At 38.2% G+C, this 25,999-nt stretch overlaps 1 protein-coding gene across 11 annotated transcripts in view; it reads right to left on the bottom strand.

Moving 5' to 3' along the window:
- The window catches only part of MPDZ (multiple PDZ domain crumbs cell polarity complex component), a 206,986-nt gene that overhangs the window by 155,056 nt on the left and 25,931 nt on the right, over positions 1-25,999 (bottom strand). For 9 of the 11 annotated variants that reach the window (XM_066368173.1, XM_066368175.1, XM_066368165.1 and 6 more), the window contains exons 2-3: positions 12,729-12,796; positions 9,403-9,569 (exon numbers count right to left, since the gene is read on the bottom strand). In XM_066368173.1, the coding sequence (XP_066224270.1) occupies positions 9,403-9,569; positions 12,729-12,744 (183 nt within the window). In that variant the 5' untranslated portion in view covers positions 12,745-12,796. Of the gene's footprint in view, positions 1-9,402; positions 9,570-12,728; positions 12,797-13,123; positions 13,164-25,999 lie in introns of all 11 variants that reach the window. The other 2 variants (XM_066368166.1, XM_066368168.1) reach the window with 1 other exon arrangement.

A 25,999-nucleotide genomic window follows, 5' to 3' on the forward strand; every position in this document is an offset into this window, starting at 1 on the left:
GTAGCTCTGGGTGCTAAGCATAGCTGGGTTGATTTGATCATAGGCCCCAGATGGGGGTTGCCGAGTGGATCCCGGTTGGGGCTCATGCAGGAGTTTGTGCCTATCTCCCCTCCTCTCACTTAAAAAAAAAGAAAAAGAAAAAAAAAGAACTTCATACCTGTTAATTACTATGAGGATGATAATGAGAATGAGGAAAAAGGGGAGGAAGAGAAACATCTTATCAATATGGTTCCTAAGAGAAAAACTCAGGGTTAAAATGTAACCAGTATTTGGCTAATTTATCTTAAAAATTAGTTCTGTAATAAGGAAAGGTGAGTTATTAATGTATAACAGTTCTGAATATTGAAAACATTCATGCATTCATTAATTAATCAATCATTTATTGAGTTTGAATAAAGTACCATGTTAGATATGAGGTATTCAAAGATGAATATGGCATGGTTTTATCTCCAAAGTAGTAAATGGACTAAAAGAAAAAAAATCTGAAATACAATTAATTAACTCCTAAACTGTTTTGTATTCTTGTTAAGAACAAATGGCAAGTGGAGCGCAGCATACACACCCCAGTCTAGGCATGTGTGTTGATATGTTTTTGCAGAATGTCTTTTCTTTATTTAAATCTCAATACTTCTGTGCTTTCTTAGCAAAACATTCAAGGGAAAAATAAATTAAAGAATATAGCTTAACCAAAAATATTCTAATCAAAGGATATTGAAATTTCTACACCAAAGGTAGAAGTAATCAAAATTAAGTTAATCTATTTTATTTTTTTAAGTTAATCTATTTTAAATGCCAGGATAAATAATAATTTCAAAAATGAAAATTTAGACAAATGACATGCTAGAATTTTTACTGTTTCTCCTATAAGCCCCACATTTCCAAAACCAAATAAAACTGATTCATGGTTCACACTTTGCTTAGAGAAAAATAAAAATAAAACAAAAACATGTAGACATGTATCAATACAGAGGTGGGCAAAAGCAGGTTTGCAGCTGTGAGTATGTGAAACAGTTAATAAAGGTATTTTAATAAATCATAACCTGCATGTCTTTTTGTACTACTTTTGCCCACCCCTGTATATGAAAATGGATACATTAAGACTAAAATTATATAATGCTTCTCCATTCCATTACCTTTATTTACTTTAAAGTTGAGGGTAATTATAAATAAAACCTGAGTGAAAGTACTAGTTTACATTTTAAAGGCCCTCTGATTAAAATCTGGGGACAGAATTAAGAGAAATGACAATCTTAATAAATTTAAGTTTATAAAATGTTTCATTTAAGTGCATTTCTCTTTAGGAATGCTATTAACTGTTTTTCCCCCAATACTTATTTATTACTTTATATTAGAGAACTGAGGGTTTAGAAAAAGTATAAATTAAAGATAAAATGCATTAGCTTCTGGATCAGACAGACACAAATTCTTCTCCTAAATCTACCAATGATTAATTGTATAGTCCAGATAAAGTTACATAACCTCTCTAAACCCCAAGTTCCTCACTGGACAGAACAGGGGTAACCCCCACCCTCTTCTGAGCTGACGGACTGGTTAAATGAGACTAACTCCATAGTACATGTGGGGTTCGTAAAGGTAACTGCTGTTGTTACTACAGCGTTAAATGTAAATCAACTGTTCTAAAATTCTTCGTTTAAAAACTCATTTAGGTTATACCCAGTAAATTTCACATTTTTTTTCTTTCCAAAGTTCATTTAACTTTGTCACAAAAACACCACACAATTAGCACCATTTGCTGTTTTAGACACACATGCATAGCCAATAGCAAGATGGTGCTGCATTTTAATCCAGTACTGTATAAAAAGCTTGAACAGTGCCTTCATGGCCAGGATAAAACAAGAATTTTAGTCCTTCAAAGGCTCTATATTTACAAACTTTTAGTTAAAGGAACAAACACTTAAAAGCTGTTATTGTACCAAAAATAAAGTATTTGAAATTCCTACAGTAAATAAACTTTATGGGAAATGTAAAAACATAAGAATCACTCCTTTTCTTTAAACTGCTCTTAGACAATGTACATTCGAGTCTCAAGAAACGGACACTTTTCTGGTTCATGGTTGCAATTCTCTACCATAAAAGTAAAACAGTTTCAGGGCAAATAAAAACCTTTTTTTTCATTTTCACAAGCAGTATGAACTGGGAAGAATTCCATTCCATTTTTAGACAGTTCCTGTTAACGGGGTCAAGACATATTTTTTCTCTTTCTGTGTCCCTTCTCACACCAACACCAAGTCTTACACATTCCTGAGAGACAGCAGTGATTCTTTTCCCCTTTGCTGACTGCAAGCCTACAGATGAACCATATTCATTTCAGTCTCAAATGAGAAACCATGGGGGGGGGGGGGGGTTATGGTTTGTCATTTATATATCTAATAAAATAAAGCTGAGAAAACAGGTATTTCTGCTCTTGGAAACATGAATTGCACAAAATATTATTTTCTGATTACCAAATTCAAAACAGAGGCACAAAATGTTCAACTTTCAAAATTCTCATATTTCCATCAATCTTAAATATATAAGTGTAAGAAAATATCAGGGTCACTGATGCTACTGCTTAAAAGTAAGCATACCTCAATACCTTGGGCAAGAACTTGACTTAGCAGCTTTACAAAAATATACATACAGAATGCTGGCCCTGCAGACATGCCCCAGGATAGTGGTGTTCGATTTAACACCCCCAGCTGATATGGGGTATTTGAAAGTGACCCTCTGAAATACACACTTGACTACCCATTTCTCTTCGTTGTCTAACATTTGCTGCAGTTTTAAGACAAAGCATCAGGAAAAAAAATAGAGGGTGTACATTTACTCATGTACCCTCTGGCAGAAAAGCTATCACTTTCATAAATTAAAACGTGTGCCTGATCAGGCACTGGTGCAGTGGATAGAGCATCGGCCTAGAATGCTGAGGTCCCAGGTTCGAAACCCCAAGGCCGCTGACTTGAGCACAGGGTTGCTGGTTTGAGCATGGGATCATAGGTATGACCTCATGGTCGCTGGCTTGAACCCAAGGTCTCTCACTTGAGCCCAAGGTCGCTGGCTTGAGCAAGGTGTCACTGGTTCAGCTACCCACCTCTGTCAAAGCACATATGAGAAAGCAATCACTGAACAATTAAGGTGCCAAAATGAAGAATTGATGCTTCTCATCTCTCTCCCTTCCTATCTGTCTGTCCCAATTTGATCCCATCTCTTTCTCTCTCTTGCATGAGCTAAAAAAAAGAAAAATTAGAAAGTGACATAGTCTTAGTGTCCATTCTTAGTGTAGTTTATTCAAAGAACAATAAAAGAAAAGCTTTTGTTTTGTTTTGCCTTTATTTTGCATTTCCTAGAAGAACAAATTATGTATTTTACAATTGTAATTGAAGGTCTTATCTATCAAACTGTCATTAAAACTCTTAATTTTTGGCCCTGGCCGGTTGGCTTAGTGGTAGAGTGTCAGCCTGGCACGCAGAAGCCCCGGGTTCAATTCCCGGCCAGGGCACACAGGAGAAGCGCCCATCTGCTTCTCCACCCCTCCCCCTCTCCTTCCTCTCTGACTCTCTCTTCCCCTCCTGCAGCCGAGGCTCCACTGGAGCAAAGATGGCCCGGGCGCTGGGGATGGCTCCTTGGCCTCTGCCCCAGGTGCTAGAGTGGCTCTGGTTGCAACAGAGCGACGCCCCGGAGGGGTAGAGCATCGCCCCCTGGTGGGTAGAGCGTCGCCCCCTGGTGGGCGTGCCGGGTGGATCCCGGTCGGGCGCATGCGGGAGTCTGTCTGTCTCTCCCCGTTTCCGGCTTCAGAAAAAAAAAAAAAACAACTCTTAATTTTATAGTATTTTTGTTTTGTTTTGTTTTGTTTTTTTGTGTGGCAGAGGCAGAGAGAGTCAGAGAGAGGGACAGACAGGGACAGACAGACAGGAAGGAAGAGAGATGAAAAGCATCAATTCTTCGTTGTGGCACCTTAGTTGTTCATTGGTTGCTTTCTCATATGTGCCTTGAGGGGGGGGGGGCTACAGCTAGCTATCCAAGTGACCCCCTGATTGAGCCAGCGACCTTGGGCTCAAGCTGGTGAGCCTTGCCCAAACCAGATGAGCCTGCGCTCAAGCTGGCGACCTCGGGGTCTCAAACCTGGTCCTCCACATCCCAGTCCGACGCTCTATCCATTGTGCCACCGCCTGGTCTATATATTGTGTTTTTTAGTAAAATTTTTAGAAAGTGGAGAAGTAAAAACGATTGATTGTTAAAATATCGTATTTAATGAAATGGTTAGAAGATAAAAGTTAATACAATTGCAACTTGATACAATAAAGCTTGATATAGAAAGTTGAATGCAAAAAAGCAAAGATGATTAAAAAAACACACCTTAAATTACTAAAGCTTTCACAATCTGGCTTGACAGTTTCCTCTCTTGCAATAACCTGCATATATTCTATATCTCTGATAATACAGGTCTGTATTGACTGTTTCGCAGTTTCTCATCTTCAGCACTGCACACGTTATAAACCCCATCATTCTGTTCTGGAGGGCTATTCTGTGCATTGAGGACGTTTAGCAGCAACCCTGGATTCTACCCTATACATGACAGTGGCATGCCCTCCCCCATCCCTAAAGAACGACAATCAAAAATATCTCCAGATGTTGCTAAATGCCTCCTAGAAAGGAAGAATGTAAAATCATACTCAGTTGAGAACTGCTCTATACCATTATTGTAAAGTTTCCCACCACCTGAAATAATTTCTCCCTTCTCTGCTGAAAACTCCTATTCATTTTTCAAGACCCACCTTACATATTATCTCATGTAAACTTTTCTTCTAAAGTTAGTAATTCTTTCCACTCATACCATTAAGCCTTCTTGTTTTTCTAACAAATTACATAAAACTATGTATGTTCTATTTTCTCCTGTGGATAGTGAAAACCTCTATCTTATTTATGCATATTTTTATTGAATTTAGGCATTAAGTAAAGGTTTATTAATAAATGATTATTAATAAATTATTAATAATCATTAAATGATTACTAGCCTTCTTTTATAAAAGAATTCATGAACTAACCCTCCCATTGTCAAGGAAAAATTTGGCTCATTGAATGATGTCTCACACTGAGCAATATATAATCCTTCAGTCTTTTCTGCTGTTGCTTTGTTTTGTTTTGCCTTTGCTTTTGAGAAATGGAACTTAATGTTATACTCAATTTTAGTAACCCAAAGTCCAAGAAATATCTAGTTCTCTGATATTTTTATTTCATTTTTGTTTCGATTTATCTTTGACATGTTCTGCCATCAGTTTAGTCAAGTATTTTTGAAATGTAAACAGTGACTTAGGATTATAAACCAAAATTTTACATCTGAAATATCATATTTCAAGAAGAAAAATGAAAAAGAATAAAGTTCATCAACACTGAACAGTAATTTCCAACTTGATTTTATGTTAAGTCAGTATCTCTCCAATTAATTCCAAGGAAAGACTTAGAAAAATCTGGCTGAATTTTGTGTGCATCTATTATGCATCTAGGTAATATGTATAAAAGTCAAAACTTTTCTGGGAGAAAGCTAAATGAACTAGGAGCCTGGAAATATCAAACAACAACAAAATAAGAAAGTGTCACACTCTAAGAAATATGGAAATCACTATAAGAAGCGTTTTCTAGAATATTCTGTGCCTCGGGGCTTGTTTCCCAAATTTCTGTTGAAATTACAATTTTAATCCACTCTCTTCTTACAAGGAAATCAGGGTAAAAAGATGTTTGATTTAGTGCCTTTGGTCAATTCATAAGGCAAGGCAATTAATCCATCAGGAAAGTAGCATACACCTACCTATAATGGACCGGAGAAACGTCATAGAATAAATATGCATATCCAATTTCCTCATGGCTGACAAATTTCTATTATCAAACTGTTAACAGGTTTATCTGCCCCTCAATGGCTGAATTTTTGCCATGAATACGCATTGAGCCCCAAAGTTATTAGCTATGATGGCTAGGTGACAGGGAGGACACTAGTGGAAAATTTGCACTTGACAGATCATTGACACACAGTCACATTTCTTTTTTTTTCCTTCTCTTCACTTAACAGGAATCATGCGTAGGAATAAACTGGAGCCATTAGAGATTATTCAGGTTTAATAGCACACATCCCTTTAGCTGGCAGTTAGAACAATGCATAATGAGGCAGAGTTAAACAGAGGCATCAATTATACTCTCAGACCTGTTAATATTTCTGACAATATTTAAATAGCACATGCCTTCAGGGAATGGCTTTTTTTGCCCTCTCAGTTACACACCTGTCAAGTGTTTAATTTGCCAAAGGGAAACAGTTTGATATCTAAGGGCAGTCTTAATACTGAAGAAGCAAATTAGGAAAATTAAACATTATTGAATAGAAGTAATGAGGAGGATCTGAGGGGAAAAAATAATAGGCTTAATTCAACACGGCATGTCAGCATCTGTCCTTAAAGCAACAATATGATCATGTTCACCAATATGCTACATTTACCTTCACCTTTCCCATTACTCACATCCTTTGCTTTTTAAAAGACAGAAGAATGATGGTGGGGAAAAATCAGAGGAGTCAAATATACCAATAATACTAAAGAAGATGGCAACAGTAACTTGCACCTATTATGCATATAAAATCATACATCTGAAAACAAAATTTAGGCATGTGATAATAAAAAGCTAGCCATTGATCAAATATGTGTAGCTACTAATTCAAAAAAATAAAAAAAATTTTTCTTTACAAGCAATAATTAAATATTAAATTATAAATATTAATAAATTATCAGTTGGTAAACTATACAGAAAAATTAAAACTAATATAAAATTTAGAATATTTATACTTAAACTTTAAAACAAAAAATAATACAAGTTTTTGAAATTTTACTCTAGTCATACAAGAAAAATAATCTGGTTCAATAAACAAATAAAATTGAATTAGTAACAAATGGAAACTAAAGTGATGATTCAGGCCCTGGCCAGTTGGCTCAGTGGTAGAGCATCAGCCCAGAGTGTGGATGTCCCAGGCTTACTTCCCCTTCAGGGCACACAGAAGCAACCATCTGCTTCTCGACCTTTCCCTCTCTTCCTTATCTCTCCCCCTCTTTCTCTCTCTCTCTTTCTCTCTCTCTCTCTCTCTCTCTCTCTCCCTTCTCCTCCCACAGCCAAGGCTAACTGGTTTGAGCTGATCGGCCTCAGGCGCTGAGGATGGCTCTGTGCAATCTCAGCTCAGCACTGAAAATAGCTCGGCTATGAGCACGGTCCAAAATGGGCAGAGCTTCAGTTTCAGATAGGGGCTGCCAGGTGGATCATGGTCACAGCACATGCAGGAATCTCTATCTCCTCTCCTTCCACTTAGAAAAGAAGAGAGAATGAATGAATGAATGAATGAATGAATGAATGAATGAAGTGAAAGTTTAATACAACTGAGAGGTTATCAGTGGCTTTAACCAAAATTAAACTTTTATCAGCTAAGGACCAAGTTTCTGCCTTTGGGGGGCAGGGAATAATCCAAGACAGACTGCAGAGTCAAAAAAAAAAGCAAGAACTGTGCTTTGGGAGGCCACAAAAACCAAATTCTAGTTCTAGTCACTCAACCTCTCTCTAAGCCAATGAGATAAGCAGGGTGTATGTTGCATGGTTTGCTTGGTCTCTGTTCAGTATTTGAACAGGTGACCAGAGTCAAAAATCCAAAGGCACATAAGACAGGCCTGTAGAATTCACAAACCCTACAGCTTACTTAGTCCTGAAAAATATCAGCATCTACCACTAGTAAAACAATATCACACTGTACTTAATTACAGATGATGAAACTCAATCATATTATGCTCCACAGATTTCCACGGAGGTCACAGCTGAATCATGTGGGACCCAAACAGTTTTGGAACCCATAACCTATTTCTACTTGGAAAAGGTAAAACAAGTTCAATAACAAGCAGGCCTATTTTTCCCCTCCCTCAGCAGACCTGGTACGTAGAAATGCTATTCTGCTTACATAAGGCTGACTAGAAGGGGTATTTTGATAGTTATATCTCACTGGACTAGTGGTATTTTCTGACATAGTTACTAATACTTTTTGTTTCAACTTTTACTGTCATTATAATCATGTCATCATAACACAATAAGGGGAGAACATATCTGCTCAACTTCACACACTCTGAAAAAAAACAGATAGTTATCTACATTATAATCACACTTATATTCAGAATACTTGTTTCTCTAAACGTTACCCATCCATTCTGAAAATGAGTATCTAAAACTAACCTTTTCAATAACTTGCAAAGAGGAAAAACACAACTACATATAAAATCTCTTATTTAATTCATGATAATGACTTTAAAAATCATTAAGTAGAAATTCACTAAAGATATATTTTTTTTAAGATTCTTTTTTATTTAATTTTTTGGTTACCAAAATACCTAGATTAAGAAGTTTCATGACATTAAGCAAATTTCTTCTCTATCACTACTATTTTTTCTTTTTGTATTTGGCACATTCTAAGTTTTTATTTTACTTGGAGTTGTTCTTTCACTGAATTATAAAACTAGTCTTCAAGTTTCATTTTTAACCTTGTAAGGCAGAATATTTAACAGCAAGTCATCCGTTACCATTAAAGTAATGCTAAAAATATAAAGTAATGGGAGTTAACCTGGACTGAAGGTACAGACTGACTTCAAATCTTGTGAGGATAACACCATTTTAAAAAAAGTTTTTAAACCTAAGAAATGGTGATTAAGTTCAAAGAACATCTGACTTTAATTTTCATTCTGTCATTGTACTATGTTTCAGTTTTAATATAATTGCTAGGACTTTTAATGCTCATAATTTTTACAGAAAAAACAGTGCTACATTTAAGAGTTCTAATGTTTATCACAATCTGATGCTGTCATAGAAGGAATTGCTACTTACACTCCTTTAAGAAGTGAGAATTGCAATTCCGCCAACCGATGACAATAATTATTTCTTTTACTGTCAAAATAAAGGTGATTTCCCTTCCTCACACACGATTACACATGCAAATCCAGGCTTATCCGAAATCTTGAAAGTATACTGAATGCCTGAATCTGAATGAGCAAGATCACAAGAACAATGAGCTTTGGTGAAGATGGAAACCAAGTCTACAGCCATATACCCGAAACACATTTTTATTATCCCCTTTTCCTGTAAGGGTTTATTCTTTAGCATTCACACAGCTTTCAACACGATGTCATATCATCTACACAGTATATAGCAACAACCATTACATAAATAACTAGGGCGGGGGAGCCACAGTGAATCTGAATGTCTCGTTTGGAGGTTTGAATGACTTCATTAACTATGTATTAATACATATAAAATTGAGCCTTTCAGAAAAACACAAGCCTTTCACAAGATCTATGCCATGCTGTGAATGCCTGCTTTGGGTAAATGATGTCCTACCTGGTCTTTCAGCTGCTGTACAGAAGTCTGAAGGTTCAGAATCTGACTGAAGAGTGGGCTCTGCAAGACTGACTTTAGAAGGCTCAGTTTGTCTTCATTTGCCATATCCCCGCGTTCTCGCAGCTTGGCTTGCAAGCGCTCTGCTGCCTGTAGGGCCCGGTTCTTGTCTATACCAAAGAGTGGCATTAGTCAATAATGAGATTCAAACACGCTCATCAACCAATGCGTATAGAAATGCTAAAAATCCTTTTGAGAATACAAAATCAACTCAGTATATAAAAGAGGCCCTGGCCAGTTAACTCAGTGTTAGAGCGTCAGCCTGGCGTGTGGATGTCCCGAGTTTGATTCCCAGTCAGGGCACACAGGAAAAGCGACCATCTGCTTCTCCAGCCCTGCTCTCTCGTCTCCTCTGCCTCTCTCTCTCTCTCTCTTCCCCTCCTGCAGCCATGCCTCAATTGGTTCAAGCAAGCTGGCCTCAGGCACTGAGGATGGCTCTGTGGCCTCTGCCTCAGGGGTTAAAAAAATGGTTTCATTGCTGAGCAATGGAGCAAGGGTTCCAGATGGGCAGGTATCAACCCCTGGTGGGCTTCCCAGTTGGAGAGTATGCAGGAGTCTGTCTCTCTGTTTCCCCTCCTCTAACTAAAAAAATTTTAAAAAAGAGGGAGACTGAAACATGTCACTATATGTCCCTCAAACATTGAAGTCTCTTGTAAGAAAATTTGTTTGAAAAGCAGAACTGGTTATGGTGCATGCTACAAGCAACTAATTGTAAAATACAGAAACTAATTCAGATAAAGTACATTTGAGTTTTATTTATTTATTTTTGTATTTTTCTTAAGTGAGAAGTGAGGAGGCAGAGAGACAGACTCCCGCATACGCCTGACCAGGATCTACCCAGGAAGCCCAATAGGGGCGATGCTCTGCCCATCTGGGGCCGTTGCTCCGTTGTACTGGAGTCATTTTAGTGCCTGAGGCAAGGCCATGGTGCCATTCTAAGCGCCTATGGAAAACTTGTTCTAGTGGAGCCTTGGCTGCGGGAGAGGGAGAGATAGAGAGAAAGGAGAGGGAGGGAAGGGTGGAGAAGCAGATGAGTACTTCTCCTGTGTGCCCTGCCTGGGAATTGAACCAGGGGCATCCACATGCCGGGGCCGATGCTCTACCACTGAGCCAACCGACCAGGGTTTTACATTTAAGTTTTAATGCCAGCTATTTCAACTTTTTAATAAAAATTATTGAAGACTAAATGCTCTGTGATTTTACCAATGCTGATATGTTCACCTTTTAAACATTTTACTTATAAGAAAAATTAGAAATATAACTAACTCATAAATACATGAATGTGGATAATGTCCTCATACCCAAAGTACGACAATTTCATGTATTAAGGTGTACAGTGTCCTATAGTTGAGAATTTACTTGCAAATACATCACAATAATGCATATCTCTTCAAAAACATGAATACTTAGTGTTTTAATATTTGCTATTTAAATTTTAAAATAACTTAAATTTCAATAGAAAAATTTTATGTACATAATTAATTTGTAATTAAAATAAATCATATATTAATTGAGCACTTAATTTATTGGGCACAAAGTTGCCAAATATATATTTTGAGTAATCATAATATTATACTATCGATAATAATAACCACAGCATCTAACATGCATGTCCCACCAGATAGTTTATCCCAAAAGTAATAATTGAAAACACCTCCCTAAAAATAACTCACACACACACACACACACACAGTCTCTTGATGCCAAACTTATTTATTTATTTATATTTATTTTTTTACAGAGACAGAGAGAGTCAGAGAGAGGGACAGAAAGGGACAGACAGGAAGGGAGAGAGATGAGAATCATTGATTCTTCATTGCAGCTCCTTAGTTGTTCATTGATTGAGTTCTCATATGTGCCTTGACCCGGGGGCTACAGCAGAGTGAGTGACTCTTTCCTCAAGCCAGCAACCTTATGCTCAGGCTAGCAACCTTGGGCTTTAAGCCAGCAACCTTTGGGCTCAAGCCAGCGACAATGGGGTCATTTCTATGATCCCACGCTCAAGCCAGTGACCCCACGCTCAAGATGGTGAGCCCACACTCAAGCCAGATGAGCCCGCGTTCAAGCCAGCGACCTCTGGGGTTCGAACCCGGGTCCTCCGCGTCCCAGTTCAATGCTCTATCCACTGGATCACTGCCTCGTCAGGCTAAATTTATTTATTTTTAATGGAGACTGTTCAGTTATAGGTACTAACAGAATCATTATGGCAAAATATTTATCAATCAAAATATATTTGCTATATCATAATAATAAAAAAGAGTGGGAATTATCAACAGAGGCACTTTTTATAACATTAAATATGGAATTATAGAGAAACTGAGAAATTAAAACATAAATTAATGTTGACCATGAGCTCACAAACATATACAAATTTAAACAAAAAATATTTATTCATACATAGAATTTTAAAAAGCTAATAATGATAAACATATACATGAGAACTTTATTTTGGGTTACATTTCCCATGGTATCTCAGAATCACAATCTAGCATTAATTCCCCAGTTACGTGTTGGAAAGAGTATGAGTCAGTAACTTACAGAATAAAGATTAGAAAGATATAATTTAAATAATTTTACATTACTCCTTTACTTTCCACTTTCCTAAGAGGAAGTTTCCTCTGTGAAGCAGTAGTCCTTATGGTATGGGACTTTAGTATAAAACGGGAGCTGAAGTAAGGCTACAACCATGCTTCTTCATTACTGGCATGGTCCCAGCCACAAGTCACAGTGATGACCCCTACGGTTCACAACAAGAGCTCTTCCTTTTCCCACTCACTCTCACCCTCCCCTCAAAATAGACAGCTGTCAAGACACCAGCTGCACTCATCGCGGGACCAGAGAGAAATCCATGTGGGAGTCTATCTTCCTCTCACTTAAAAATAAATAAAATAAAAAAGTAAAAATATGTATGATATAGGCAAAGATCTTTTTCAGTATTAAAAATATTGTTAAACTTTATGACGCTATACAGAAACAAACTTTAGCCAGCATTAGGTTCATAGATGAGAATTGGGTTTATATTAAGCGTAAAACCTGTAAGTGAAAAATCTCATAGGCTTTTAACTTTTGCTTATAAACTATGTTTCTATAACACTTCAGATGAAATTGTTCAAATATGGAAACACATTACCCTGATATAATGTTAGTGGATAAAAAATTTTAAAAAACTAAGTTATGACAGAATCCTGCTATTTAGAACATACTATATTTCAAAGATCCGACTGGAAGGAGGTCCAATTCCGACAATAATAGAAAAGAACAAGTCTTACCTATAGTTTCTAACATTTTTTCTCAAAGTTCAGTATTCTTCTCGATAAACAGTAAACAAAATGGAACTCTGGAGAGAAAAGAAAATAAAATGGTTATATTTTATCAGAATTTTGAAATTATATTCTAAAACTATATACTTTAAAAAGCACTTGATGCTACTTTAATTCCTTTGACTATTAAAATCTCTTTGACTGAAAAGATAGTTTTCCTTATACTAAAAAAAATGCAATAATTTTAGAACTAATCCAAAATTATCTTATATTTACAGGTAATACTTGCATTATAAGTAAAAGGCAAGAAATCTCTTTTAATAAGATGACAGATATATCCAAAATATTTCTTTACAAGCTCAACACAGCCCACTAAAATCTTAGATTCATTTAAATATCCTTACCCACAGAGTAAGAAGCTTACTTGACTCTGCATGAGAAATTCTGAGGAAAAAACATTAAAATGTAAAAATTAGAAGACGTGATTCTGGCCTTAAATACTCAGTCTTAACTGGAGGGGGGGGGGGGCACATATACATACACATCTATTAGAAATAAGCTGTGACACTCAAGCAGTACGTCAGGCACTAGAAGAGAATTCATTAAATCGTGGATGAAAATGTGAGTAAAAGAATGTTAAGTAAAAGAAGATTCTTCAGGGGTTTTTAAAATACCCTCCTGACTATAATATTTTCTTCTTTACCATCCAAAAAAAATACACAAACAAAAACTTCTTCAACTCACACAGATCTCATCTTTCTTAACACTTATCTAGACATTTTAAAGTACTGAATTCAGATCTGCACTGACAATGTTCACATCACTAATTCATCTTTAATATTTGCTGTTTAACAATTTTGCACAATGTCTCCACAGTTACATCAACCCTTTGTCTTGCACAAAACAGTCATCGGGAAGTCGGTCAGTAATTTCCTCAATGGAGAAAAGGAATCACAACCACATCCTCACATGCATCTGGAAGATGAGAAAGAGAATTTCTTTGAGAAGGAACAAGTTGTCCCTTGTTATTTCTTTAAGAGAAAATGAATTTGGAAAATAATGGAGGTATGTGATGCAAGTGAACATATGCGTAGACCATCAAGCCTGCAATGAGCTCTATGTAATAACAGAAAACAGTATTTATTGGCTTTTCTTACCTCAATTTAGAATATGTTATTTAAAACATCAACTTCATTTCAAACAAATAGTTCAACCACTGGCACTTGTTTTAAAAGTTCCCTAGTGGCCCTGGCCGGTTGGCTCAGTGGTAGAGCGTCGGCCCGGCGTGCGGGGGTCCCGGGTTCGATTCCTGGCCAGGGCACACAGGAGAAGCGCCCATCTGCTTCTCCACCCCTACTCCCTCTCCTTCCTCTCTGTTTCTCTCTTCCCCTCCCGCAGCCAAGGCTCCATTGGAGCAAAGATGGCCCGGGCGCTGGGGATGGCTCCTTGGCCTCTGCCCCAGGTGCTAGAGTGGCTCTGGTCTCAATAGAGCAACGCCCCAGATGGGCAGAGCATCGCCCCCTGGTGGGCAGAGCATTGCCCCTGGTGGGCGTGCCGGGTGGATCCCGGTCGGGCGCATGCGGGAGTCTGTCTGACTGTCTCTCCCCATTTTCAGCTTCAGAAAAATACAAAAAAAAAAAAGTTCCCTAGTGTAGGCCCTGTCCGGTTAGCTAAGAGATAGAGCGAAGGCCCGGCATGTGGAAATCCCAGGTTTGATTCCAGGTCAGGGCACACAGGAGAAGCACCCATCTGCTTCTCCATCCTTCCCTCTCTCCTTCTTCTCTGTCTCTCTCTCCCATCCCCACAGCCAGGCCTCCACTGGAGCAAAGTTGGCCCGGGTGCTGAGGATGGCCCCATGATCTCTGCCTCAGGCGCTAGAATGGTTCCGGTTGGAGCGGAGCAATGCCCCAGATGGGCCGAGCCAGGTGGATCCCAGTCAGGCACATGCAGGAGTCTGTCTGTCTGCCTCCTCTCACTTCTCACTTCAGAAACACACACACACACACACACACACACACACACACACACACACACACAAAATGTGCCCTGGTGTGACAATGAGAGGGCACTGGCTCTAACCTGGAACTGAAACCTAAGTAACAGGGTGACCTTGACCAAGGGCCTACTATCTGAACCTTAGTTTACTAGAAAACATATTTACTCAATAAGTATGTCATGATAAATGAGATAAATAAAATATACTAATTTCCAGATCACTGCATAAATCATAACTATAATATATATATTAATATTGAGGATTAATACTGAGCCCATATTGATGAGCATTCCAATACCAACCGTTGCATGGTTTCATGATGAAAAATACAGGGAGAGCTTAAAAATAGTCATATTTTTTATTCTTACTGACAAGAAGACTACAATATTACTTCATAAATTAGCATATAAGATTCCCAAAAAAATATTATTAACCTCTGACAATTAAAAGGTAAAATAAAGATATCAAAATATAAGAAAGCTCAGGTCTACATAGGAATGTATTTAAAATTTTTTTTAAACTTATTGATGTTAGAGAGAAAGGAAGGAGAGAGGGAGAAGGGAAGAGGGCAAGGGAGTACGGGTAAGAAAGGCAGGGAGAGCAAGAAAGGAGGCAGAGAGCGAGAGGGAAAGAGAGAAACATCAGTTTGTTGTTCCACTTATTCAGGTACTCATTGGTTGACTCTTCTATGAGCCCTGACCAGGTATCAAACCCGCAACCTTGGCGTATCAGGACAACATCTGAACCAACTGAGCTACCTGGCCAGAGCCCTACATATGTATATATAATTAAATCACCCGAGAGGAAGCATGATAGCAATGAAAAGGTATAGATTAGTAAGTCTGATGTTTTCAGCTTGACCACTTAATAGCTATGTTTTTAAGTCACTTATCTATCTTTTCTGAACTTGAACATTTCTATTTACTCATGAATAATACCCACTAAGTCCAAAAAAAATAATATTATACACATAAGTATTTGATATATACAGTAAAATTTGGTTTTATCCTCCTACCCTTATAAAATATTAACTCCAAAAGATAGGCATTATTGGCATGGGGTGGAGGAGGAGGAGGTCCTCTATGAATTTAGAGGCCCAGTGATTTAGGAGTCTGTAGAGAAAGTAGAGAGTAGAAACTGAGAAAAATACTACCATCCATGAGTTTACCTACAAGTCAGTTACGTGGAAAAAAAATTACTTTTTTTTCAGACTTATCACAAAGGCTTTTTATTTAAAACCTCAGGCTCAAGTAACTGACATTAGTGTCCAAACTTCCACCCTCTGGATTTCAGTGATATAAAATTAGTTTGTCTCCTCTGCTCTGATATCCCTAAAATAAATACATGGCTTTTTCTGTGGTTTTAAAGAGTTCATCATTAGTTGTTGGGGACTGCAAGCCAACAGGTTCTTTGCAGTTTAGATTTTTGGGGGACAGAGGTGTGGGGAACTGGCAGTAAGTAAGCTGATAGTCTGCCCAACCCCCCACCCCACTTGCTTAGTGAAGTTGCTAAAGGCTGTTTTGTACACACCTCTGTGTTAGCTGGGTTGTTTGTACTGGTCCTATACCCCAATGTTCCTCCGAAAGACTAAAGGCTGTTTTCTTTTTGTCCTTTGTTTTGTGAAGTTAAGATGTTAGGTCTGGTGGGGGTTTTCTGCACTTGGTGTAATTCTTGGGTTGCCTTGGAAATGTGACTTTGTTTTAAAGATCTCTTTGATTTGCTAATGACCTCACTTTGCCCTATATATAAAGCAGGTAGGGGGGTTGAGCACGCTCTGTTCTTGCCATCAGCTTGCAAGGCCTCCTGATCCCATCCTATTTCTCTTTAAGCTTATTTCCTTAATTCTGTGCTGTTCCCACTCAGGGTCTGGAATTACTTACCACACTGGTTCCTGGCAAGTGGTGCCCAATGTGGGGCCTGAGGAAGGGAAAACTAAATGAAAGGCAGGTGCTGGAACTCCCTAGGTGCACAGAGTAAGTCAAGTTTTTGAGTAGAGTTTTCGGGGAGAGTAGAGTCGGGAGTAATAAATTATGGGACAATTAGGGTCAAGAATGAGGGACCTTTTTCTTTTTGTACAAATGTTTTTATTTGAGGAAGAGCTGTTGTTTGATCAGAGCGAGCTAGAAACAGAGAGATGTAAATTTGAGAAGACCTCGGAGTCTGAGGATGACTCAAGAGATAATGAGGGTGGCCATGGCCACCTTAACCTTTGTGCCTCTGCCGCCCTCTGCTCTTTCTTACGCTTATCGGGTTGCTTCCAGGGTCTTTGTCTCAGACCTTTGGAGATTCTCGCTCCAACAAGCTTTAGATCAGACTCGAGATATAGGGAATTACATCACAATATGCATTGATATTGGGCCTTCATACATGCAAGGTCTGGCTATTGCCACAGCGTCTCAGGGGAGGCCTCCAGGACAATACTTTGATAAATGGCAGAACAAACAAAAGAAGGAAGGTCAGGGAAGTACTTCTGCCAGTAGATCTTGTTTCCAATGCAGGGGTTTAGGACATTTTGCTAGAAATTGCCCTACCCCTCCTGGATGTCAGTCTCAGCCTCTCTCTCCCTCAAGGGCAGCCAAATCTTAAAGCTCCTGACCTCTGCCCACGCTGTAGGAAAGGAAAACATTGGGCAAAAGAATATAAATCTAAGAATACTGCCGGAGGGCAGGTGATTCAGGGAAACTGACAACAGAGTGTTCCCCAGCCCCATCAACTTAGTTTGCCACTCATCTAAAATTGAGGTAGAGAAATCTCAGCATAATCAACCTGATCTGCCAGTTGAAGCGGCTATTGGAATTTTTAAATAGGAGATTCAGGTGTTAGAAAAGTTACAGCTTCTCCTGTTATGGTCTGATTTTCTTTGTTTTAGCTACAATCATTGGAACTATCATTTTGTTTCTTTTCTATTCTTTGTCTGGAAATTTGGATGGGGACCCAAGGTGAATCTGTCTACAGAACTTCCTTGCAGCCCCGAGATTTTTCTTGAGGAAATTTTGACTAGTCTCGTCCATCTTTAGTCCCTATTAAAAAATGCCCTAAGATCAGGCAGGCATCTTTCTAATCCGGTTGTGCTCTGAAATCCTAGGTTTCTCTCTGTTTTCTCTGATTCTTGTTTCTGTTTAGTCTTTGTTTAATGTTGTCTAAAATGTGTCTTTTTTAAGGCCTGAATTAAGTTCTTGCATGCAAAAATTGGAAATGCCAGCTCTAATATTTAAAAAATAATAATTTCATCTGTACATTTTTTGCTTTAAAATTTGAACTTTTAAGGAGCGCTCACTTAAATTTAAATAGAATAGAATGTAGATCCTAAAGCCTTGCTAATTTAGTTGAGCTATTGCATCTGTTATTGCTAAGTAACATTGGGTTTTATTTTTGGATTTTTTTTTTCTCTTGACTCACTCATGAAGCAATCACTGAGCTGCGACTTGGGGCAGGGTGGATTTCCCTAACAAAGCTCTAAGTTGTTTGTTTTTGTTTTTTTTTACAATGGGAAGATAACAAAGGTCATACTAGATTTTTTTCAGCCTCCTGTGCTCTCTAGATTGCCTGTTAATTAATGGGATAGAAATGTTTTGTAAGGTATGGAAGTGTTACTTGGAAAAGCATTTATTATATTTTAGACTTTTGGATTTAACCTGAGGACAGGTATTTCCTTACAGTCCTCAGGGTCAAGGCATTTTAAAGCATGCCCAACAAATGCTTAAAGGTCAACTATAAAAAATAAAAAAGGGGGAGTCATATCCTGGAACTCATACAAATCTTCTTTATCATGTTTCTTTACTTTAAAAAAATATTTTTTGTTTTTTTGTTTGAATGCTGATATATACAGGCCATTCAGTGGCCCAGAGACTCTGGAATCCAACGAGGAAAGCCTTCCCTAAAGTGTGATGGAAGGACCCACTCACAGGAATCTGGCAAGGGCCACACCCTGTTTTCCTATAGGGCTGAGGATATATGTGTATTTTTCCTAGGTCTGCTGAGGCTCCACGGTGGGTTCCTGAACATTTGGTGAAACACCATGAGCCAGGATGAGACACTTGCTTCACAAGCACAATTTTATAAGACTTATTTTACTATGCTCTCATCCCTCTCTTTGTCAAATCTGTTCCATCTATCAAATATTCTTAGCACACTCCAAACCTCTTTCTCCTGCAAATTCCTACCTTCTTTCATTTGATACAGCTGATAACGCTGTCTTTCTGTCTTTTTCCAATCGGCTCCAGACGTATGGAAAAAGTTTATATAAGCAGAGAAGGATTCTGAAACCCCTCAACGAGATCTCCTAAGCATGGCATTTAGAGGAACAAGAAAAGGCAGACAAAGCCCAAAGAGATCAGGCAAAATACCAGCTCTTGGCATATGCCCTTAATGGCTCCAACACCCCTAAGGGGCCTCATAAAATTCCATCAGGGCCCTGCTTCAATAGTGAAAAGGAAACTCATTGGGCTAAAGCCTGCCTGCCTGCCTTCTCAGCCCCTGCCAGGCAAAAATGGACAATGGAAAATAGGCTGCTCCCTCGCTCCTGCAAGGGAAGGGTCAATCTCTTCCACTCCTACCCCAGCCACCTCTGACCTAACCTTGCCCAGCTGGCAAGGACTTGCCACTGAAGACTGAAGGTGCCCAGGGCCATCAGCCCCATCTCACATCACCACAAACGAGCCGAGGGTAACCATCCAAGTAGCAGGTAAGGTGATCTAATTTCTTAGAGACACGAGGGCCACTTACTCTGCCTTGCTGGAATATTTGGGTTCTGCTCATCCCTCAAAGATCTCTGTTGTGGGTGTTGATGGTCTTCTTTTCCTCCCCATTTGCCATGGATCCACTGCCTTGTCTAATACATAGTGTCTCCTTTACACACTCTTTTCTCCTCTTGCCTCAATGCCCCATGCCTATTCTAGGACGGAACCTACTCTCCAAATTCAGGGCCTCTCTCTCTCTCTCTCTCTTTTGCCTTTTTGCCCACTTCTGTTATAAATTTACCTCTACCACCCAGCATAGTGTATCCCAAGGTTCTCACCACCCCAAGGCTGCAAAACTCTAGGGAAAGGCCCCCTGGTTTCATCTCTCCAGGTTAAAGGACACAAAAGCTCCATCTCCATACATGCTGCAGATTGCCCTTCTAGTCTACCTGAATCATTGCCAGAAATCCAGTATTGACATTAAGCTTGAGACAAAAGCTTAATGTGCTAGAAGCAGTGGTCACTGGGACTTGGACGATAGCTGCAGAGTGTGGAAATGTGACAAAACTTCCAGTGCCAGATGAACTTTTTTTTGAATCTGTGTAACTTCTGCTTCTTGGGACAGTTCTCAGACTGAAGTGGGTTTGGGTTGCATTTACAGATAATGTGGAGCGGTGATGGTGTCAACATGGACTTGGTGAAATTACATTAACATATTAAGGACATTCAAAACTGCAAAAATTCTATTTTAGATCCTGCTGTATAGCTAAGAATTTGCTTGATAATCTAAAAGGCTTTAATCCCTTCATTGTATTAAGACACTTATTTTGGTATCTCTTAGCATTGGCTATATTAATTTTGTGTTTATTTTTTCAGTCTGCCTCCAAATTGGAACATGGGAAATCAAATGAGTATAAATCACAGCACACAAATTGAAGTTAAAAACTAGAAAAGGGGGTTATGTTAGGAACCACAAGCCAACAGGGTCTCTGCAGTTAAGATTTTTGGGGGACAGAGGTGTAAAGAACTGGCAGTAAGCTGACAGTCTGCCCAACCCCCCACCTCACTTAGTCAAGTTGCTAAAGGCTGTTTTTTTCCACACTTCCAAGGTAGCTGTGGTGCTAGGTTGTTTATACTCATCCTATACCCCATGTTCCTCGCAAAGACTAGAAGCTGTTTTCTTTTTATCCTTTGTTTTATGAAGTTAAGATGTTAGGTCTGGTGGGGGTATTCTGCACTTGGTGAAATTCTTGGGTTGCCTTGGAAATGTGACTTTGTTTTAATGATCTCTTTGATTTGCTAATGACCTCACTTTGCCCTATAAATAAGCAAGTAGGGGGTGGAGGGCGCTCTGTTCTTGCCATCAGCTTGCAGAGGCTTCCTGTTCCCATCCTATTTCTCTTAAGTTTATTTTCTTAAATCTGTGCCGTTCCTACTCAGGACCTGGAATTACTTGCCACGCTGGTTAACAGCAATTAGTAACTATGAGATAAAAGATTTTTAAAATGTGTTCCTTTCTTTGTTCTATACCTCTATCACAATGATTCAGTTCTAAGTATAAAGAAACTCATTTGTAATCACAGAATTATTGAGACGCAGAGATGGAATCCACTCCCATCAAACTGTACATATAAATTCTCCTTCTCACCCTCCCACCACCACCCCCATAACTCTTCCCTTATTTCCCTCCTCAACTATTGATACATAGAAATAGAAGGGTACTGACTGATAACAGTGGTTAATAGCCAACAGATAAAACTTTAAAAAGATCCAACAAATGTCATAAAAACACCAAGTTCTAAGGGTTTTTCTGGGCAATGCAAGTGACCAGTGAGGTTGAATCAGAGATGCAGTAAAGAGAAGAAATAAGATTGTGGTGGGATTCAGCCAGTTTGCACTGGTTCAGCAGAACCGATACCTATTTTTTGTTGAGCTCACGAAACCGGTTGGTAAATGGCACTTGTTATCAGGGTTCTAAGGTGGGCATTTGGACAGCCACCCAATGTGGACATCACAAATTTACATTCCTTACTCTTTTTTAACGTTCATCTGTACACCAGTGTATTCTAAGCGCCAGTGTATTCTAATGCAATTTTCATTCCGTCCATAGGTGAAAAAGTTGGCTGGAACTATGCTTGTAATATTTATTTATTCATTTCATAAATCTCATTATATCTTTGATGAAATACTACATTTTAATTCCCTTGCATTTGTTACTTCGGTAAACAAACATAAAAAGTGTCAAACAACCAGGAGGCAACAAGCTGTCGTTGGAAATACCTTAAATAACAGTTTTATTGTTTTTTATCAGATATTAATACTTTTTCCTTAATATTTTAAAATTCTTTCTTATAACATAATCTAGTTTTGTGTACCTCTTTTATTGTTCTTATTAAGTATTAACTGTATGAAATACTAAACTATCTTTGGTATATCATTTTTTTGTACTTATAATGGTCATTAGGGCAGAGCACCGGCTGTTAAATTATTTAAATCCCACCACTGGATACAATAACAAGTAATCAACATTAATGCTGGAACAGAAGAAGTAATAATAGCAGCAAACACAGCACCTGTCACATGCTTGGCTTTGTCCAAAGCATATTATACAATTAAGTCCTTTAATCCACTTACTTGAAGAAACTGAGGTACAGAAAGATTAATTAACTTGCCCAAGGTCATACTAATAATAAGTGTTGGAGCCAGGATTTGAATCCAGGTAGTCTGGCTCCAGAGTCAGTTAACAATTGAACTTCAATATCCTGCCCCTTGAAAGGAAGAAGATTCACATTACTGTTTTCTTTCCTCTCTCCAAGTTCAAAATTGTGTAGACCTTGCCATACACAAAAAGAAACTAAAGAAAGAAATAGGGAGACAACATGCATAAAGTCTAGGGAACCAAACTGAATGAAATCTGAAATGGACTGGTGTTGACAATGCAACATAGCCAACAATCCATATAAGATACGGCCAAGTCAGAATTGAGTATTTCATAACTATAGGTAGTTAAATCAAAGAAAGATGAGTAATATTAACCATTTATATAATGTTCATATATGTTTGAATAAGTCACTTTTAAAATCTAATATTTTAAGAAAAACCCCCAAGAAAATAATAAAAGTTCCTATATTAATATTCAAAGTACAGGTACATATAAAAGCATGGCTATTACATTTCAAGGTAAAAAAAAAATCCCTCAACATAATGAAAATAAGCATATTCAAATAACAAAGAAAATATTACTTCTTTTCCAGCTACTGCTGATGTATTGTGTTTATAGCCATATTTGCTGATAACTGAACCTGTCCGTTTCAGTAGCTATGGCACTCAGAATTACAAGACATATCAATGCTGACTCAATTAATTCAGTACCTATGAGGAACTACAGAGCCATACACATTACATAACACACATTACATCACGGGAGCATGAAACCTGACCATCTTGTGCTCCACAATATCCTCCACTGCCTGGCACATTATTCTCTCCATTTTCCAGATAAAACAACAGAGAAAGGAATGGCTGAGGTCTTGCTCAAGGCCACACGTCTAGCCAGCAAGCTGCAGAACTTAGATTTGAATCCAACTCTGCCTGATTTCAAAGAGCACACTCACTCTTCTACTGCACTACCCAGTATTTTCTACATTGTTTTTTGGGGGGAAAGATCACATGGTAGAAATTTACTGCTAAATGAAAAAAAAAAAAAAGCACAGAGCAATGTATTAAATTTCTAGTATTTATATAAAAGGGAGGAAAATGTTTGTGTAAGTAAAATTAATATGCACATGTTTATTAAAGCACAGACTATTTTTGCAAGCTTTCCAAAGACTAACAGTGGGATGTAAGGGGCTGGAGGAAATTAAGAGAAACTTATTTTGCACTTCTTTTCTTTTGAGTTTTTAAAATTTGGTATCAATATAAGGTTGCCAGAACTAGCGATAAAAATAGAAGATTCCTAGTTATATTTGAATTTAAGATAAATGAAAAATTTTATGGTATATCTCATGCAATACTTGGGACATACTTATACCAAACACTAATTTGTTGATTATCTAAAATTCAAATTTAACAAGGTATCCATTATTCTATCTGGCAACACTATTTATCTATATATTAACTGAGAAAAAAATTTAAATTTTCATAATCATTTTTAATTTAAAGACTTCATAATTTCTGCAAAAGTTAAACACAATGATAGAGTTGCCAAATCCCTTAGAAATCTCTAAGGATTTTAGCTGTGACTATATGACTCTCCAACAATAAGTCCATAACACTAGTTTCAGCAGAGGATAAAAAAATCAAGTAAGATATTTGATTTTATTTAGGAGAAAGTTACTAACTGACTAATCATTGTACTTTTCAACAAGTTGTACAGGGAATGTGCAGGCACAGCTCTCGTGTAGTAGACAATCAGTGCCTGGAACAGAAAACAATCATTCGGCCCAATGCAGATTATATGGCAACTAACAAGTGAGAATGTGTTTAATGCTAAAAATAACTCACAGAAACTGTCCCAAATGCATACAATTTTCTAGTTATCATACACGATTCTGACTGTAAAAGGAGTACAACATTAAGAGAGCTTGCTGCAATGGTTTGCAGCTTGTCAAGTCACTCAGCATCTGTTACTGCAGTTAAATTTAGCATTCGTCTCATTCATAGCTGCATCAGCACTACCTGCAAGGCTGTAGTCATTTGCGGGTAGTTTGTCATAAAGTCAATTGGCCATGACAGCAAAACTTACACGTTCAGTCAGAATTCAATTCTAGAATAACGTTCCTGAGCTGCTGCTCCAAAAGCATAGAAATGGCACCTCCCCACCACCATCATGCAATCATCCAACAGAAAACACTCAGCCTTTCTAGCATCTGTTCTTTTGAAGTTCTCCCTCATTTTTATAGACTTGATCAAAAAAGCATTTGTGAACAATATTTTTATTTTCATTAAGCTGACATTCCTGAATCTTTTTAAATTTCTTCAATAAAAATAGAATGTATTAAATATATTTTTACTCTCCAAATCAAAGGGAATCAGGTATCAAGGAACTTTGCCTTTCAACATACTTTAAATATTAAGTCTTGTCTTCCTTTATAATATGGAAAGATAAATTACCTGTCCAAAGTGAAAATGCTGAAGGGGGTCACAGCATTATAAAAAACTCAAATTCTTATTTACTCATTCAACAATGCATTGAGTGCCTACATGAATGACATGTTATGTGGCAGAATTAGAGAAATGAGAACACAGTCTGGGAATTCACAGGCCAAGGGACTGGAAGAAAAAAAGTAATAAGCAGACACTTAAAATACAAGAAGACATAAGAAGGACACCAAACCCAAACTGAAGAGAAAGAAAAATCTTCTGAGACCACTGCACAGAGTCCTAAAGAACAGATGAGACTTAGAAGGAATAATAAAAGAGCTCCCACACAGAGGCTAGGCTGCACAGTACCTTCTGAGAACTGCAGTAGTTCTTTCTCCACATGGATGGGGCGGAAGGAAAGGAGGAATAGAGGCAGAGATGATGAGGCTAAAGATGGGTACAGGCTAAATGACTTGAGGACCCTACCTACCATTTTTACAGAGTGAAAAATAAAAACAGGAGATGGATTCAAGAAGTAATTTAACACTAGAAGCAACAGGACCTGGTAATGTGGCTGTAATGTAGATGAGCCTAGCATGAATTCGAGCTTTCCTGTTTGACCTACTGACTAGATACCAATCACCTATATAAAGAATATAAAATAATAGCAGGTCAGTGGTACGACTGTTCTAGAAATAAGACCTATCCTGATTTTTTAAAAAAGGCTGAATTATTTCAAAAATGCTATGAACTGTTTTTGATACTCTTATATTGAAGCTGTAAATCTCAATGTAATTGTATTTGGAGACAAGGTTTTTACAACCTTACAAGATAAGGAGGCCCTAGTTGACTGACTCAGTGGATAGAGCATCAGACTGGCATGCAGATGTCCTGGGTATAATCTTCAGCCAGGGCACATATGAGAAGCAGCCATCTGCTTCTCTCCCCCATCCTCTCCTCCTCCCACAGCCAATGGCTCAATGGGTTTGAGCATGGCCCAGGCCCTGAGGATAGCTCAGTTGATTTAGCATCTGCCCCAGGGTAGGGGTGAGGTGTGCCAGTTGGGTGCCAGGCTGGACAGATGCATGCAGCAGTCTGTCTCACTTTCCTAATTAAAAGAAAAAAAGAAAAGGAAGAGATATCAGCCTCTCTCTTCCTCCCTCTCACCCTTTCTCCCTCCCTCATCTCACCCCCTTTCTCCACAAGCAAACACCAAAGAAAACAGTGGCCATCTACAAGCCAGGAAGTCAGTTCTCATCAGAAATCAAACCCTACTAGACCTTGATGACAGACTTTCCAACCTCCTCCAGAACCATGAGGAAGTAAATTGCTGTTTTTCAAGCCACCCAGTCCATGGTATTTGTTATGGCAGCCCAAACTCCCTAACATACAGTATGGGGCAAAAGTAGGTTTACAGTTGTTCATATGAAAAATTATATAATAATGAATAAATGCTAATATAAGAATAAACTTTGTTTTATGTGCTTACTACTATAAACCTACTTTTGTCCACCCTGTAGATT

Source organism: Saccopteryx leptura, chromosome 2 (genome assembly GCF_036850995.1).
Source record: "Saccopteryx leptura isolate mSacLep1 chromosome 2, mSacLep1_pri_phased_curated, whole genome shotgun sequence".
Classification (NCBI taxonomy): Eukaryota; Metazoa; Chordata; class Mammalia; order Chiroptera; family Emballonuridae; genus Saccopteryx; species Saccopteryx leptura.